Source organism: Bombus bifarius, unplaced genomic scaffold, assembly GCF_011952205.1.
Source record: "Bombus bifarius isolate JDL3187 unplaced genomic scaffold, Bbif_JDL3187 scf7180000008206, whole genome shotgun sequence".
Taxonomy (NCBI): Eukaryota; Metazoa; Arthropoda; class Insecta; order Hymenoptera; family Apidae; genus Bombus; species Bombus bifarius.
Window position 1 is genome coordinate 1,265,109 of NW_022884510.1, and position 18,365 is coordinate 1,283,473.

At 42.9% G+C, this 18,365-nt stretch overlaps 1 protein-coding gene across 1 annotated transcript in view; it reads right to left on the reverse strand.

Moving 5' to 3' along the window:
• The window catches only part of LOC117210569 (G1/S-specific cyclin-D2), a 52,496-nt gene that overhangs the window by 13,513 nt on the left and 20,618 nt on the right, over window positions 1-18,365 (reverse strand). Inside the window, exon 3 of the mRNA XM_033453711.1 lies at window positions 1,560-1,722. Within this exon, the coding sequence (XP_033309602.1) occupies window positions 1,560-1,722 (163 nt within the window). The remainder of the gene's footprint in view (window positions 1-1,559; window positions 1,723-18,365) is intronic.

An 18,365-nucleotide genomic window follows, 5' to 3' on the forward strand; every position in this document is an offset into this window, starting at 1 on the left:
ATTATGGCAAATAGGTATCTGGCGCCGGACAACTTGAAATATCGTTGCACCAATTTCGCGGAATCGGCAAAGTAGGACGAACGAATAATTTTGTGTTCGTAGAGCTCGGTATGTGGCGCAGTTACCTATGAAAAATTTACAATTTTTACGAACGTTTCTCTATGTGGATCGTATCTGGAATTTTTAAACGTACCTTGCGTTCAGCATTTTTACGTAAAAACACTGCGATATCACGAATAAAGAAGACTTAGATTCGATACAATTTGCCGCGTGAGGTTTCCGTTTGCATCGTCGCTTTGACGATTAAAATTCCAACTTCCGATCGTGTTCTTGACCCATAAACAGTAACTTCCAAGTTGTTAATTTCTCATGCGCTTCTTAATGCGAAATCTATTAACCCAAGTAGCAAGAAGTAGTCAACCTTGTTATATTTAAAATAGTATCCGTTCGCGCAACACGCGCATTGTTCAGAAACATTTAGGAGACGCTTTATACGTACGTTTTACTTCTGTTATCTCCACAGAAAATAAGAGACGGTTGTAAAAAACAGACAAGAAGTAATTAAGCGTATTTCAAACAGATAGACAAAATAAACATGGATTTTAATTAACATTTTTAAAGAGGCGTGAGTCACTGGCGACGCATGTTGCTTACCAGGAAAATTTTTACTCTTTCGTTAGTACGCGTCACGCGTATGCGACATATCGTGTTTTAATTTTCTTCAGGATACATGCATGATATCTTATTTGTTCTGGTTCGAGGTACTGTGTTATAAACAACGACGAGTCATCGCTGGTCTTACGACGCGTTGCAATTACAGATCGTTCGATAGAAACTGTAAACGTAAATGATGCGTGGAACAGCTAGCCATACGATACGTCACGTATACAGTAGACTCCCGCGTAACGCGAGTTCTTACAACGCGAGTTCCTACAACGCGAATTTATATAGCGCGTAACGTATTAACCGCGTTATACGCCAGTCTACTGTATATGCGTGACGAGTAGTTGGCAGCAAGAGGCGATCTAGTCACCGTCCAGCGTTATATGTCCGCTTAGCGTGTTTTACTATTACGTAATATTTAAAAATATATGTAGTATATTATATTTAAAATTTCGAACGTTCGAAACTTGAGCTGTGAACACGCGCGACTATTTCCATAGACGGCGGTCGATAGAAAGGGTCAAATCAACTTGAACGTCTTCAACATCTAAATGTAACTTTCACCGTCACACCCTCACACCTTCTCATCCCATGGAAAAATTCCTAAACGGAAGATTTGCGGATGGAAAATTCCTAAATCAAGTAATTGCCAAAGCCAGAAACCTTAGAACAACCGCAGGCAAACGCACTCGATCCACTCGATCCTCCTACAAGCCTGAATTCGAATTTTGCCCCGTGAACGGGGTTACACGTTGCCAGAGTAAAAAATCATCGTTCGTCATTTACCTTTGTTCCTTCGAATTTTCCACGGTACAGCGGGCACGCATTCGCCATGCACGCTCATCCCACACACATAAATACATATGCAGAGGTCGGTAATCCTGATCGTTTCTCACCTCTGGCGCTGAGGGCGATGAAGGTCTGCGCGTGCCTCCTGACCATCACCGGGTCCCAGGTACGTGGCACCGGCAGTCTGCTCAGGATGTGCATCAGGAAGTCACCGGGTGTTACGGCGGACAATTCCCATTTCAGCTTCGAGACGACCAACTGCTCCCACCTCTGCAACAATCATCCAGACGAGAACGCGGTTTAGACGATCGCATCATCCAATCTCGTTACATTAGCGTTACGTTGGCGGAAGTTTTCTTCTAAGGAATTTTCTACTTCGGGGAATAGGTTTGAAGGGGTTAGACGTGGGTAGTCGGTGGGTGTAATACGGCGATGCGCGAGAACAGATAAAACGACGACTCTCTAAGTTGCATTGCAGATTGGATAGATAGGTTTTTGTTCGGGATTTTTCATATTCTGCAAATAGATCGTCGGTTTGTGTGTGTAGCGTGGATTTAACGTATCATCACTGGTAGACGCTTTCGCGGAGAGAATCAATTCGACGTTATTCTGCACGAGGTTTCGAATATTCGACCATAGGAGAAAGAGTCGACGATTATTCTGGACGACGTTTTGGATGTTCGTTTATGTGAGAAGGAATTAGAAATTTCCTTGTAAATCATGGTACCAGTTTCATATTTTAAAAGTCGAATATGCACGGAGTAATTCGAACGTAAGATGGACGATCGAATTTTAGACAGCAGTTTCCCAGTTTAAAATTACTTTCAGATATTTCGTATCACGTATTAAGATACTTCACGCAACGCGTGATGAGAATACAAGGAATTCCACGTGTTACGCGTTTAATGCGGTGAACATCCTTTACGTTACACGCTGAACATCGTCGATACACCGAACACCCTTCGCATTACACGTTCAATACACCGGGCATCCTTCGCTTTCCGTGTTTATTCTTGCACTTGCCAATTTGCATATCGGACAGTTTCTAATATCGGTAGCCGTATCGAACGTTTCGCGAGTATCGAGTACGCTATCGCGAGATCCGTTATGTCGAAACGTAATCCAGACGAACGTTAAAGTCGTTCGAACGTGCTATTAGGCGAGAATTTCTTTTTAAACTTGACGTCAAGTTCTAATATCGTTACTTTATTTGTTTATACCTTTAAAATAATTATAGACGTATTAAAGATAAATTCTCGCATGGAAGATCCCGCACGATGGCTTTACACGTTGTATTCTGTTATATATCGATTAGGATAATCTGAACTCGCAAGAATGATTAAATAGGCGATATTATACGCGATACGTTTTCACGACACGAAGCAACATAATAATATCCTTGCAATAATAAACGAGGCAGCACTTTATAGAAACTAGCAGCGAACTCGCTCACATCGCTATGAATCTTATCCAGCCAACCGACTGTTCGAATACCTTCGTAAATCACTGTACACGCTATTAACATTCCAAATTTCAAACAAACTCCAACATTAACGATTCCTCTTCTCCTAACAAGAAAAATTAATTACAAACAGCCGTAAGAGTGAAACGAAAATGTCTCTGTTATATAAAATCTCGAGAACCGTGAATCAAAAAATATTATACGCATCGAATATTCCCAGTTATCGAGGAATGGCCGATTTAAGTTTGCATGCAAACGGGTAGACGCGTTAGTTGCTCGCCGCGCGTGTATCGTCGTCTCGATCGTAGTAACCGTGCACAGTGTACACGTACCGCTCTCTGTTTCCTTTCCGTTCTCGCGGATGAGCTGCTCGCTCGAGTACGTCGTAGTACCCTCGTTTTCTCTCGACCGTGAAATTACACGGCGGCTATACTACGTGGAGTACTACGCGTCCTTCGGCTTGATTAAAAGTCCATTGAATTCGGTGGGTATATACGCTACTACTCAAGGTTCTGAAAGTCTCTTACGAAACGGCGCGACGTGACGTGTCCGTGCCACGCCGTATGGCTTTCGCACGTTCACCAAATAAAGCGCGATGGCCTCGTGGCATCGCGTTTCTTAATGAATCGTCGTTAGCATCCTCCTGTTAACAATGTCTCTGTTCGATGGTCATGGAATTAATCTTTGATCGACATTAGGAAAGCTATGGCGAAGGTTGGAACGTCGATCGCTGTGACCGACCGTTCCTTCGGATTCAGGAGCATTCGGAGCACGTACTTCGGAGAATCGAGAGAAACGAATTTTTTTGAACTAATCCACTTGCTCGTTCGTTACTTTTTCCATACGGCCATTTGTCGATCTATTAATCGGAGTCTAAATTTCTAAATCTTACCTAAAACATTGATCGAGTTTTTCAATCGACCGCTTTCTAACTACGTCAAATCGATCGTTCGAAACGAAATTCCACAGAGAGAACCATCGAATTGTATTTTTCAATGAAATAGCCGCGGATATACTGGTGGTACACGTACGAAACGGAAGAAAGTGGCTTTTTTAGTCTGTCACCTGAGCTACTTCTTAGCCGGATACTTTTCCTTAGGCGTGAAATTAAAACTTTAGGAAAATGGAAATAACGTCAGCTGGTTAAGGATCAAAGAATGTTTGAAACTATAAATCATTTTACATATTTTGTGCATGGAAAATAATACCGGTAATCAGCACGAGTTAACGGTTTAATTATCGGAGCTTCTTTGGTCTTCCAAGGATTTCTCGGATCTTGCCGGTTTATTTTACGGAAGCTTATCGTCTTCTTGCTCGTTTCGCCTCTTCGATCGACCACTTACACACGAGAAGGCGAAGCTTTATACTCGAGTGCGTGCGTATATGCTCGTAACGCGACACGCAGTGCCAGTGAATGAAACAAAGACGGCGGCGCGCAGTGGTATAGGCGTGATTTTTACGCGGCAGCCAGCCGCGATTCTCAAGTAGCGTCGGAGTCGATAGCTGCATCCACCGTGCAGGCAGTCGACAGCTCCTCCACGCGACGCGACGAAAATCATTCGGACGATGGTACAGGAAGTTTCTTTCGTTCGATAGAATTTGAAATATTATCATCGATACACATACGCGTGTACATTATCATCGAATAACGCTTTAAAATTTTCTATGTAACTCAATCGTTCTTCGATTCCCCGACGAATAGTTTCATTTTCGTCTCTTTGCTTAGATCAAACGACTAATATTCGATTGTCAAAAAACGAACGACTTATTTTCATAAATTCGCTCGCCGTACAGACACGCGTATCGATCGAGTCATTCGTATAGCGATGTACCGTGCGATAGAACCTCCTAATGACGAAACGTTCGAATAATACAACGCATACGTGCACCGAAGCCTTCCTGTATCGACTCGTTCGAGTAGTACAACGCTCACATGGTAGAAACCTGAACAGCGTAGGTTCTACTACGCCATACTCTTTCAAAAAAAGAAGTTGCCCTTCCATACGGAGTGACTGGCCAGCCCCACGACGCGGCGGCGGTCGCTTTCGCGGTGATCGGGAATCGCAGAAGAAAGAGGGTACGCTGCGTAATATCTCGTGGATGGCCGCGTAAGTACATACAGCAGTGGTGTGTCACGGAATGCGTGACGGTGCAACGACGCGATGCGCCGGGGCTACGCACGCCACGGTACGATGCGTACGCGAGCGTAAACGTAACGATTCCGCGGGAGGCCAACGATCCGCTTCAGGGATACCACGTTTTACTATTTATAAAGCAACTCGCCGGTTGCGTTTTCTCGATCGTCGATGATCTCGGTGAGAGCCACGGCGCTGCGTAACGACGACGACAACGACGACGACGACAACGACGACGACGACAACGACGACGACGACGACGACGTTGTACATAGGCGAGACAAGTCGCTGCGCCTCGGTCTTTGGCTGCCTTCGGACGAGCCTCGTATCCTCCTCCTCCTCTTCCTTGTTTCGTTTTATTATTTCCTTTTGGAATATCTGGTGTCGTGGTGCGAGCGTGAGCCCGCGTGTTAGATGATGCAACGTCGCCGCGGTTGCACTTGTGCATTTGCATTTTTCCACGACGGCCATAGCCTAGGAAACCGGGTTCTCACGAGAGGACGAGGTCTGCTTCGTTGGAATGTTAGAGCCCCTCGTTCTTTTTTCTTCCCTTCTCCCTTTACGTCTGTGTACTTGTGTACAGGATGTTTCAAGAAGGTTCGCTGGAAATTTGGGCGCGAGTGGTTCGAGCGGCGGAGGCAGCGTTGCGGAGAGCATTTGATAGAAAATAAATTGGAAGTAAATCGCGGCAGTGATCTTTTTGCTTTCTTCGGAAGGGCAGGTTTCCAGGATTTATATTCAAGTCACTGACCGATCTTTGTGCAACACCTGGTATACTTCTACCCTGTCTATCTGGTGCCTCGTCCGATTAAATGGAATCGGATGGCGTTCGATGGAGAGTTGTGGTGCGAAGGGAAACGCGAACGTGTTCGTCATGCTTCCAGGGTAATTTGTTCGAAGATGGCGTTTAGAATCGATGACTCGCTGTGGAGTTGCTGCGCCACTTGAAAATATCTCTCGAGCTAGGACTGACGTTCGATCGTTCGACTCGTGACACGGTGCAACGTTTATTGTTATCACTAGGTTGCAGATGGTTATGGAAATTCGTATCGTTATAAACACAGCTAATGCGATCGAACATGACCAATCGTTCATGGCACCTGCTAAGCGTTATAAAGAATATTCTACTTCGTATATTTTACACGTCTTATTTTATGCGTATTTTGTACATTTTCGCGCATTTAAACGCCTCATAAATGCATAAAAATTATAACGATAAAACGGACTGATTGTCGCTAATGGATTGGCTAATGAATTTATCAGTTACACATACAACACATACACAAGACGCAGAGACGAGGTAGGCACGTTATTTTTCGTTCGGAAAACGTGCGATTGTTTGATGCGAATGAGTATGAAAAGTAGCGAAAAGGGGAAAAGTAAGGTAAAGGCAAGAAATGCACCGAGCGAGCATATCGAGTGGCCAATATCGCTTTATTATCATTTGGTCGAACTTCCTGTTGGCTTTCTACCGGCTCGATATGCGTTATCGACCACGAAATCGAGAGAGAAAGTCGACACCGAGCTTGAAACAGAAAGAAGAAGGAGCACGCTGTGAGACGTGGAATATTCGAGTTCTACGCATATGGTATGTCCACAGGTGCAAATGGCTGTTGTAATAAACGTGTACAGTGGAAACAGGAACGTAACCTCGATTAAAAGGACCATACATCGAACAACAAAGAAGAAGAATATCGTTGGATCGAGCGATCGTCGATTCTGTATTTTATATCGCTTTATATTATTTCATATCGTTTTATATTTACGATTATTCTACAATATTTTCTACGTTTTAAAGTTATTCGAGTCGCGAAGAATAATCGCTAAAGTGCTTAAATAAATACTAGAATAATAACCGAACTGCCGAATGTTGAAGGAATGTTCGACATATTTCTTCGGTATGTTCCATGAGCTTCAATAACGAAATAAACGTATCGTCTATTTCGCCAGCAAACGTATGCGAAATAGCACGTAAGGGAAATACCTTGCTGGTATATGCCCGGTACTATTTGCAATGAGTAATAATTCATCGATCGATGGAAAAAAAAGAGGGGAGGACCAGGAAGAGAAGAACGTGCTCGTCTCGAAAAATCTCGGCGACTGGTTCGGACCGGTTGACAAAGCGAGAATAGAAAAGCTGATTGCCAACGTCCGGAATGGACGCATTCCATGCAAAGAAGATAAGAGGTTATGTGGAGGATTATCGCAGCAGGCTTGAATTTTTTAGAAATATTTGCATTCCAATCGCAGGGAATTCTAATTTATCGAAGAACGGTATAAAATGCCTAAAAATAGTTGTAATACATTCTAATCGATGCTAACGCAGGAATCCGTACATAATGAACTATTCCACGACATAAATTCGTATATTTACAGTAGCTGTCTTGGAATAATTTGTGACTACATTGACATGCCACTGTCAGCCATCTACGGTCGAAGTATTATCTACAGGCCGGTTTCTTTCCAACAGAAAACGGAGAGCGTTGCATATGGCATCGGGTAGAACGCCAAATGGGCGAAAGAATAACTCACCAGGCATTAAAGAGTCTTTAAAAACAAAGGTTGGGAATTTCCAGCAATAAAACCGAACTGCGTTTTCTCTCGTGTCTTGGTCGTATAATTTTCCCTTTTCTGTCTTAACCGGAGCAAAAGTCGACGCAAGCTTTCCAAAAGTTATCCCAAGAGTTTCGAAAAATTTGTACAAAGTATCCGTAATTCTTTGTAATAACGAATGATTTAAGTTGGGCCGATAAAAGAAGCTGGAAGAAAATCAGACGAGAGATAACGAATATTATTGTTCGTTCTACGTATTACGTTACTAAGGACTTACGTTAACCGAGTACGAGGCGAAAATGTAACGCGAGAAAGAGCAAAATATAGCTGCATCGTAAACCAAGTCACGTTCAAGGCTTTAACAGAAGTTGCGCGTAAAAAAAGTACAAGCTGTACGAGGGTGAGGAGAACAACTTGATACGCTACTGGGTATTCATGGTATTGCGGTAGTGCGTATCGTGTGTACGCGTACCTACTTTGCGTAGACGTGCACGCATGCGCACGCACGAATGACGCAACGCGTGTGCACGCGTGATCCACGTGCAATTTAACCCTCTGCGGTCTCGTCTGGCAGGACGAGAAACCGTAGCTTGCGATTATTATCTGCCGATCGAATTAAATTAACCGAAGAGAAAGTACGAACAACGCAAAATTTGATCAAAGGCTCGATGATACTACTAAGAATTATTCGATGATACGATTGAAAATGTACGCGCGATCTCGCGAAAGTATTCGAATGCTCGTAGTTACGCGAAACGCATTTCGAAGTTTCATCGGTTGTCGGTCGTAGTAAAAATTTGAAAGCGATCGAAAGACGTACACGCCAAATCTACGAATATCAGTTGCTTGGCGAAACGGAAATTTTAATCACGCGCGTTAATTGAGTACAAAGTTTCTTTTGGTAATTAAAAGCGCATAAATAAGTCACTAGCAACAGAGGATACGTTGCTCCATTTTACGTAGATATTTACGAAGTTAATGAGAAATTACTGGACGTAGAAAGAACGCGGTTCTTTAACGACTTATACCGTGTGGCTTTTAAAAACTTAGTCATGCAGATATCTGTGGTATGCAGCAACCAATTTCTGATATTATCGAAGGAACTGTAAGACCTATAATAACAATGATCGTAATTAAAGTTGATGTACAATTATGTTAAAGAGCCGATCGTAGAAGCCTAACACGATAAGATCGTAGATATCCGAGAAATGCTTATTCGACGTAACAGGCTCTGAAAATAACGGCTGTTATTTACTAGATCTACCTATTGAGAAATCACCCCTTTATCGCTGGCCTTACTACTATCGATACTTGTTTACGTTAACGGCTATCCGGTTATTAGTTCAACTTCGGACCCAACCTGAATTGGATCTACGTCATCAGCTTCTCGTCACCGATTCCAACGGCGTTTCCGATTCGTCGAGTCGAACGTAGCGGCTTGATCAATCCTCGCTTCGTTGTTCCAATTATTTTCGACGCGATTAAATCATAGTACCACGATCCGAGATCTATATATTCGCGCGTCGCCTATTAATTTCATCGTACGTAAGAATTTCCCTTTTTATTTCTCTGCGGACGATCGACTCTTTCACGGTAGATATTACATTAACGATTAGTAATTAGTATTAGTAATTATATTAATATTACAAACTATCTTTCGTCGGATTTCGATAACAATTACTACCATAGGCAAATTCCATCTGTACTTGGGAAAATTAACCTCTGTACATTCACAACGCAATTTAAGCCGCTGATATATCAGTCGACGAAACACAGGATAAATTACTCTGACATATGTTGCTTCACAGAGATAAGACATCGTGTGAAATCGGATAAAACGCGGTGATAGCGGAGTCGCGTAGTAATTATGGTTATTTTGTTGTAATTACACGGGCTCCATGTGGTAGAACGTTGCTTAATTTTCCGTTTTCGGAAATCATCGACTTTCCAAGTTGCAGATGACGAACGGAGGGTGGAATCAGTGCGACAGGTGGTGAGCGTCGACGGAAAGGGTATCGCGCGAGTTGCACAAATTTCGATACTCCGCTTCGGCTAATTTCGTGTACTTTTAATTTTACTTTTATCGATAGATGACGGCGATTTAACAAGGAAAAATAGGCATGCAAAAATAGAATGTTTACGCTAACAAAGAATAACGAAAACGTACAGAGAACGAACGATAATCCGTTCGACCGAACGGTATATCGCGTAAGGCGGAAAAAAAGAAAACGAGAAGGCGGGAAGGAAGGTGATTCCGTGTAGCTGCGATCAATTTTTGCCAACGAGAGCGGCCCGAATTCTAGACAGACCGAGCGACGGAAACGGCGAAAGCGAGCAACAAAGCTAACGGACAATAGGTTTCCTTGAGAGGAGAAACGCGGAGGGTTACGTCCCTGCCATTACCTGGCCGGTTCCGAGAAACCGGGGTCCGATTTATCTGGTTCGCAATGAGGAATCGATAGGAGGTGGCCTGCAACGAAAAGGTAGACGCCGATGTTGTGCATCGGGTGTCCCGAGAAACACTAGTCTCGTGGGAAATTGAGGAAAAAAATCTAAGCGCTTATCAGGTAGTTTAATTATAAAAAAAAAAAAAAAAAAAAAAAAAAGAGATGCCTGGACGAAGATAAACAGTCGTAGATTCTCGAAACACCGTGTATTTTGTGAGCAGTTTTGTGAGTGTAAACTTAGTAAATAGAGCCGTAGATAAACAGACGTAGATTCCCGAAACACCCTGTATTTCGTGAGCAATAAAGTGTAAACGTAGTAAGTGGACGTATCATAGGATGGACGATAAGATAACGGGATGTAAATTTTATGTATGTAGGGTATCGAGTAAGTCGCGAAGCAAGTATTTCCTATTAAAAATCTATACGCGCGTTTTATTATCCCGTGGACTCTTTGCTTCGATCTATAATTTACCGGCTACCGTGGTATAACGTATAATACCACGCTAATGTATCATCCGTGCTGCGACATATAGATCACCTATTTATCTCTAGGATGTAGTAACATTCCGCTCAATTATATTCCATATATGTATGGATAAATGAATACCAACGGATACAGAGGGCTAACGAACCTTTTTATTTCCCTCGTAACGCAAAAAGAAGCAAGCGATAAAAATTCCTCATCCACCGAACGAGAATTCTCATCCGTTCGTTGAACCGTGCTCGCTAAAAAGGACCGAGAATCTAAATAAATACAAAAAGGAGTACAATAGAATGATCGATAGGTTCGATAGATGGCAGCACGATCGCGCGGAGCTGAATGGGTCAAACAGTTGGGACACCGAGTGGATGGAAGGGCAGAGGGAATCCGTGGAGGGAAGAGAGAGCCGGAGAGAAAGTGAGAAGAAAAGGTAGAAAACGAGCCAACGTGGAACGGTGGAGAGAAGTCTGCTTTCGATTGGAAGGAGAAAGAGGGGAGAAAGAATGAGGCAGGATCGAAGGGCGGCGCCTGTGAGCAAGGTGTTTACCATTCTGGCCAAAAATAAAGTACAAAAGGCCAAGGTATAGAGGGCTCCTTCTCTCAGCGTAACTGGCAACAAAAAGCAGAATCACCGTCCGTCGCGCATTCCTTAGCCCTCCATGGGCGTAAGGCATTCCCAGGGAGAGGAAAGGACCCTCTTCGAAACGGTGCTCGAGGGGTCGTTTTCTGGTCCTTCTAGTAGCCATCTATGGCTGCGTCGTTTAACGCTGGCCAGTGCCACTTCCAGTAACTGTCTCTCCCTCTCTCTCTCTCTCTCTCTTACGATCTTTTTTTCTGCAGGACATCTGCTCCAATTACCGGAGAATACGACTGGTCCTTTTTCGCACGTAAGAGACTCCCTTCTACATCGGTAACGCGCCACCCTACCGGAATAGCCATTCTCTCATTCTCTCTTCCTTCGCCGCCTTTATCGGCACTCCTGGTGAGATATGGACGCGAGACACCAGAGGGAAACCATGGCGTTTCTTTGACCATTCGGTGTCCGTTGTTCGACACTGGCGCCTGGAGCTTTTGAAACACCCTCTTCTAAGCTTGAATTAGGTTCGTCACGGTGTTCGAGAGTTTGAACCGTTTGGGTGGATTTTCAGGTAGTCTTCGTCGAAGGGTAGATTTTTGATGATTTTGTTGGTGTTTGTGCGTCGATGGAAAGTCGACTGTTAAAGAATATGGGTCAGCCGGTGTGGATTGTCGAGAAAGAATAAACGCTGCACTTTGGAGGAACAAGGAGATTTGGAAATTACACGCGAGAAATGTGCATAAGAAATAAAGCCTTTTGAAATACGATAACGCTTATCGCCATGGGAAGAATTTGCCGCTTCGTTATCTAAATTTCGCTTAAATTTTTCATATATTCACCCCATCGGAGAGACTTGCTCGAGCAAATTTAAATTTGAAACGAATATTTTCAATACACGTATTTATATATTTATTTAGGACGGTGAAAGAAGGCTGTGCAGTGTATATAGATAGACGCATCGTTGTATTTCTGACGATTCCTTTCCCGGAATCGCGTGGGACAGCTGCTTCCAATGTCCACTTTTATTTGTGCATGTGCTTATGCATCCTGTACCGTGAAACGTATATTTTCAAATTTTTCACGGACCGAAAAGAGCTTGTTTAAGAATAAACGGATAACGAATAAATCGCTAGAACGTATAACGAAATTACACCGAAGAGATATTCGCCGTGGCAAAGTCGAGAATCGACCAAGAGTCCAACGAAACGAACAGCGACTGGCTACGATAAGAGAAACTTGAAACAGTTGTTACAAAGCGATTGTATCGTCTTCGAATTATATCGCAATTTCAAGTTTTTAACGTTTTAATAAAATTCTCCAAAGGCAAATTCCTTTTAAAAAATTACCATAATTTTTAATATGGCTCATCTAGAAAGCTATTACTGAATGGTGGAGGTTCTTAAAGAACTTGTTGCAACCTTGTCCGACTTGTTTCTACGTTCACTTTGGAGAAGAACGGCGGTGACCTCATCGTGCGTGTCTGACGTGGTACTGGCAGCGACTACTGATTCCTTCAGCCTGCCGCACGTGCTCTGCTTTTTGTCAGAATTTTCATCGTTTCGCCAACATTTTCCTGCATAACCGCTTCTAATACCGAACTATTTTCGAGAAATCTTTTCTGAATTTACGAACGGAAATCGTAAAGTATCTTTATCACCGTGCTTTGTGCTATTTATACCACGTTTTTAGTTTTAAATATAATTTAAATTCTTCGTCTATCGCCTTGCTTTTTCTTCCTTTCGCACACTGTCTTTTGATACACCTTAAGCGAAGTAAGAAACAGGATGCTGTAACGGCTGCATCAATTTACTTAATAATTATATATTCATTAATCAGAAATTCGAAAAAAAAAAAAAATTTTTCGATGCTTACGAGTTCGTTGGCCTTTAAATTCTTCGTTTAATTTAATCTTTGTCAATTCTGCGACTCGATCAAACTTCTTATCAACGAAAATAACAAAATAAATCTCGCAAAGCCGCTACAAGGAGAGAAACAGGTTTATCTCGATAGGTGCGACGCTATTCATCGCGCAAGACTCCTAAACCACTATGACGCAAGGAATTAAAACTTAAATCGCATTAAATAACCTAAGAATATTATACATATAATAAAAAAAAAAGAGACACACAGACAGAGACGTCTAAGAATGTAACGAGAATATAACTATTCTACGCATAATATGTACGACACGGAGAATTGAAATAGATCATTTTGTTTGGAATCAAATAAAACGTGGAAGGAACCAATTTCTAGGAAAATGTCGATGTACCATGATGAGCCAGCTACGGGTACCCGCATACCCGATCATCGTCCAAAATTATGTTTTATACCGTTCGAAGAAATTGAGAAGGATCGATGTACGAGCAACGAGTTACGCGTTTTCGAGGGTTGGGCGGACCCCGGGAAAACGTAATTAAGATTCACTTTGTGCCTCCTAGAAACGCTCGGTTCTGACTACGAGGCTTTTGTGTTTCTCTAAGATCGATCGTTTCCTGTCTCGATCGTTTTCGATTTTTAATGAACGTTTTAATTAGTCGATGGTATAACGTACCTTGGAAATTCTTCGCTCGTATGGTGTTATTTTTGTCGTACCGATTAGATATTTTTCCGAGAACCACGAGAAATATCCTTTACTAGGAAAAATCGTAACCGGAAAATCGCTAGAGAAAGGAATATCTACGTGCTACGTCCTCGAAACCTCTTCTACAATTTGTATTGTTTCGAATTAACAATATCGTTCGAGAAACCGCTGTAAAACCTACGGATTATCTCGTTCGATCCAAACGCGGACACGTTACGAACGCAGAGAACGAGAATAGGACATTTTGACCGAAACTAAGTCATTTTTCTGTCACGCGTGCCGCTAAAAAGAAACGAGCGAAAATCTTGGAATCGATGGAACGAGATCTGGTGCCGCGAAATCGATCGTCTCGATGCTTCCTGTGAAACGAGAAGAACGGTTCCGACGACACGTGGTGCGATCCACCGCGATACGTCACATCCGCGTTCGAGGCCAACGTGGACGAAAAGAATCGAGCCGCTGTTGCTTTTAGAAGTTAGAAAGCCAATTCTCGCGGTATATCTGGCCTTGGCTCGATCAATATTTACGAACATCCGGCTTACGAAGATCAAATACCAAGACGCTACGTTCGATCGGGGGCTCGTACAAGGGACCCTTGCGACAAGTCCTCGTGTAACACGGTAGCTCGTACAAACGGAAGTTTGCACTCGATTTCCATGGAATCATCGTGACCGGATTCGCAAATCCTTTGCTACGCCATATTTGGAATTGTCTCGGATTTGTTTTGCGATCGTAAATCATCTTTAACGGAAACTATCGCTTGCGTCTAGAATAGTCTAATAGTCGATAATTTAATGTCTTTCTCTTCTTTGCTTTGTCTATTTTACTCGAAGAATAGATCAAAGAACGTCCTTATAATTTTTTAGGCCAAAACGAAGAACACGAAATTCACGGTACACCGTGAAATTTGAAGCTTCTTCGGGTATTCTCGATATTCGAAATACCATCGATAGAAGGTATTTGCATTTTATCGACGTGAGCTTTCGCTCAATCTGTTCCCTGGAATCGGTGCTTCGTTAAACGACAGAAACAGTCGCATCCCGTGTGTCCTTTCACGCGAAACCAAAATGTAAATTACGAATGATCGTTTTTGCAATAACATCTGCATAGCCTTTAAGACCACGCGTTGCCTTTGTTCTCGGGATGTTTGAAAAAAATCAGAAGCACAATGCTGCGCTCGCCTGAAAGGTAAAGGAGGCAGCAGCCTCGAATGAGAAAGAAGTTAAACGCATAAAATACTTCCTGCAAGCTACGATGCATTACGAAATGTTAACGAAGCAATATCTTTGTTCGTTCGTAAAACGATTATTTCTCGCGGGCTGGGCCCATTGTTCCATCTTGCGCGACATCGGCGAAGGGACACGTTCCAGCTTTTGCCTCGAATTGCAAAATTGCCTCTTCGTTTCTTTCGCTTTGGTCTTTCGCGCGAAAGTAAAGTACGTGATCGGTTTTCAGCGATGGCGATATATATGTGTCGCGGCAAGGTCGGTGGTCCGGTTAGTTTAAATGGACGCTAGAAAGCTGAGGAGAAAAGGGAGATTTAAACGTCGTACCGTTGAACGAAGTTCGGGATTGTTAAAGGCGGAATAAGGAAGTGGAATTTATCAAGCGGCAGACATCGACCTTACGCTCCACTGTCAATGAAATTGGTCGATGGCAATAAGGGAAAGATAGCACGGTAACAGAATCGGAATGGGAAATATTGGATAGAAAAATGTGAAAGCGAAGAAAGTGACGTTCCGATTCGTTTAATAACGTTGTAAAAATTCGCTCGTTACTTCCGAAGCAAATAAAATAAATCATCGTTTAAATTTCTCGATGACAGTAAGAGAAATCTTTATTAAATGAAATTTATTATTAACATAAACGTCGTTTCGGAATAATAACACGCGAACAATGATCGTACTTCAAAGAGGAACACTGTAAGTTTACCATTAAAATTCAGAGTTAACATTGTAAACAGTTGTCACAATTGCGGCAGTGAATGAATTCAAATTGCACATTACGACCTATGTATTTACCGTTTTCCTCATCTTTATGTAACGCGTTCAACCAACCACCAAGGGGGAAAATGCACGTGCCTCATTTGAATATTATGACTTCGCGTCTTCGCAGCATATCCCCGTGTTCACTTCGGCTTTTTATTTCCTTCGTGAATGGTTTTAACAATTCCGTTTAAATCCGCGTCAAGTTTCGCCTATTTCCGAAATTTCTAAAATCCCGAGTGAATTTTCTCTTTCTGTGCCCAGTTGCGGAAATCTGAAACTATTTCCAATCTCCAAATCCCAATGCGATCCTTTTAACGTTCAAAGAAACTGGAGCACATATATCTCCTGCTCCATTCTCAATGAAAACGATCCTAAAATTTATCTTCGCAGAACGAACAAACAATATCCAACGAGATTGACCGTGTTACCTAGGAAAACTAACGTTCACGCTAAATCCATCAAGCCGTGTCTAATTTCCCAACCCTTCTCGTTTCACTTCGGTCTATGCTCGAAGCTCGAACGAACCTGAATTTATTCAACACCCACCCACGAAGCTAAATAAAATAGAAGTATAAATATGCACGGCGCGAACAAGCAACGCTCTTAAAAAAGAAGCAAAAGGAAAAGAAGAAAAAGAAAAAAAGAAGAAAAGATGGATAAGCCTCATGGTGGAGCTACGTCACGGCTAAATTTCTGTCGAAGGCAACGATAAAGAGTATGGTCGGGTACGTGCGCGAGCCAGAAAAGCGAGTTTACGCGGCCTCGGGCTGGTCACCGCCCCCACCGACTCGTTCATGGCGAAACTATTTCTAATAGTCGGCTACGAAGCCGACAAAATCGGCTCCGTGACGCGTCGAACAATAGGCAAACGGGCTGAATTAAGGACAGAACCGAGAAATCGTCCTAACTCGTGAAACTAACGTCCCTATTGTCCCTCGGGTATTTCTCTTCCCACCTTTCTCGCTCTTTTTACGTAACGACAAAAGTCGCGCGTATCCCTGGCTCTTGCGTTAACATAGGTTTTTAGGGACCTTGAAGACGTGCTTCTAACTGGCTAGAGAAAGTTCCGGTCGAGGAACGGTAGGTATTTCACGTCTTAATGGTATTTCTCATGGACCCGACTAATTATATTCCTTTGGGCCTAGATGATCGGGGCATCGGTATTTTGCTTTTTGAAGGAATTTTTGCGGAGTAGGGTTGGTACAAATATAGAAAAGCCGCAGAAAGTTTAGAGACTTTCATTCTCTAAAATCACTGTAAAACCTGTAACAGATCTTCTCTTTCACGGCGAACAGAGTGCAGCGAAAACAGTGCACCTGTCGTGGAGCAACTCGACGACAAGCTATAACGTAACGTAATCCAGGAAACCGACGAAACGGCGAATTCGCGTTGAATCTACGAAGGATTTATTATCCTGTGTTATCCTTGAAAGCTTCTTCTAATAACCATATCTTGCCGCGTTAAGGACGAAACACGGATTAACACGAAGTACGTTGAATCGATTCCTTTCTTACGTAACTACCGATAAAACAAGAAAAGAAACCTGTTTCCAAGAAACTGGAATACAAAAGCTAGAGAAATCTATTCGCACGCCTGTAGAAAACCTGGATGCAAGGAATTCCTGGGGATCGAGCTAAACGAAATCGAAACCGGAGAGCTAGAGGCGCGATTAACTCCATAGATTCAATTTCACGCGATTTAAGGAGGGTCGATTTAATTCCAGTTTTCTTTCGATCGCTGGCAGTCCAGCGATCCTTTCGTCCCAGTCCCGTCGAAATGGAAACCTGCTGGCATCGAACAAGCGCACCTGTCGCACGACCGCTTTAAGGTAGGCCACGTCAAGGAAGGAAACACCTCGTTTCATTGGTCAAGACGCAAGGTGTGTATTACGATGCTCGCGACAGGTTGTAGCATGTGTTGATAACGACTCTCGAATGCGTTTCTGCAATTTTCTTCTGCTGCAATTTCACGTACAAAGGCCCCCCTTCCGTTCTGAATGCTTCGAACGATTTACCGCAGCAGGTTCGTTCGCTGAAAATTTGTGCCGATAAAAATCTTCTTAATTTCGACGTTGAAAGCGTAATTTTCCTCACGATGCTTCGTTCTACGAGTCTTAGCAGCTAATTGGTAATAAAGAAAAACGAGTTTTTTTTCGAGTCGTTGCGAGAAATTTTTGGGACGTTCGACGTTTTTAATATCCAAAGGACGAGAAACATTCTTCGTATGGGAAAATCGACTGCGATATCGTCGGAATCGCAAAGCGTACGCTTACGAAACGAATCAGAATCGCAGGTTCTTTTCAGCGATTAAGAAATTACGTCAGAGAAGCGAAAGAAAAAGAAGTTGCTTTCTGAAACTAAACACAATGTCGGTAACCGTCGTCATCCGGGGTGGACATAGTGTCGGCCGATCCGAAACCCATTCTTCCTCTCTATTCAATGGAACGGGAAACTGTGGTATTTGAATTTAGTCACCGGTAGCATACGAGCTTTTTCTCATACGCGTCACGTGCCGCGGGGAATTTAAATGCCAGGAAACACCAGCGGCAGAAGAAACGAGAGTTTCCAGCGCGTGACAAAAGAATAACAATGAAAAGCGACGAGGAAAAGAGATAAGGCGGAGGAACCACGTAACCGGTGATCAATAACTATAAATCGAACGGCAAAAAAATTCATTCCTAGAGAATAGT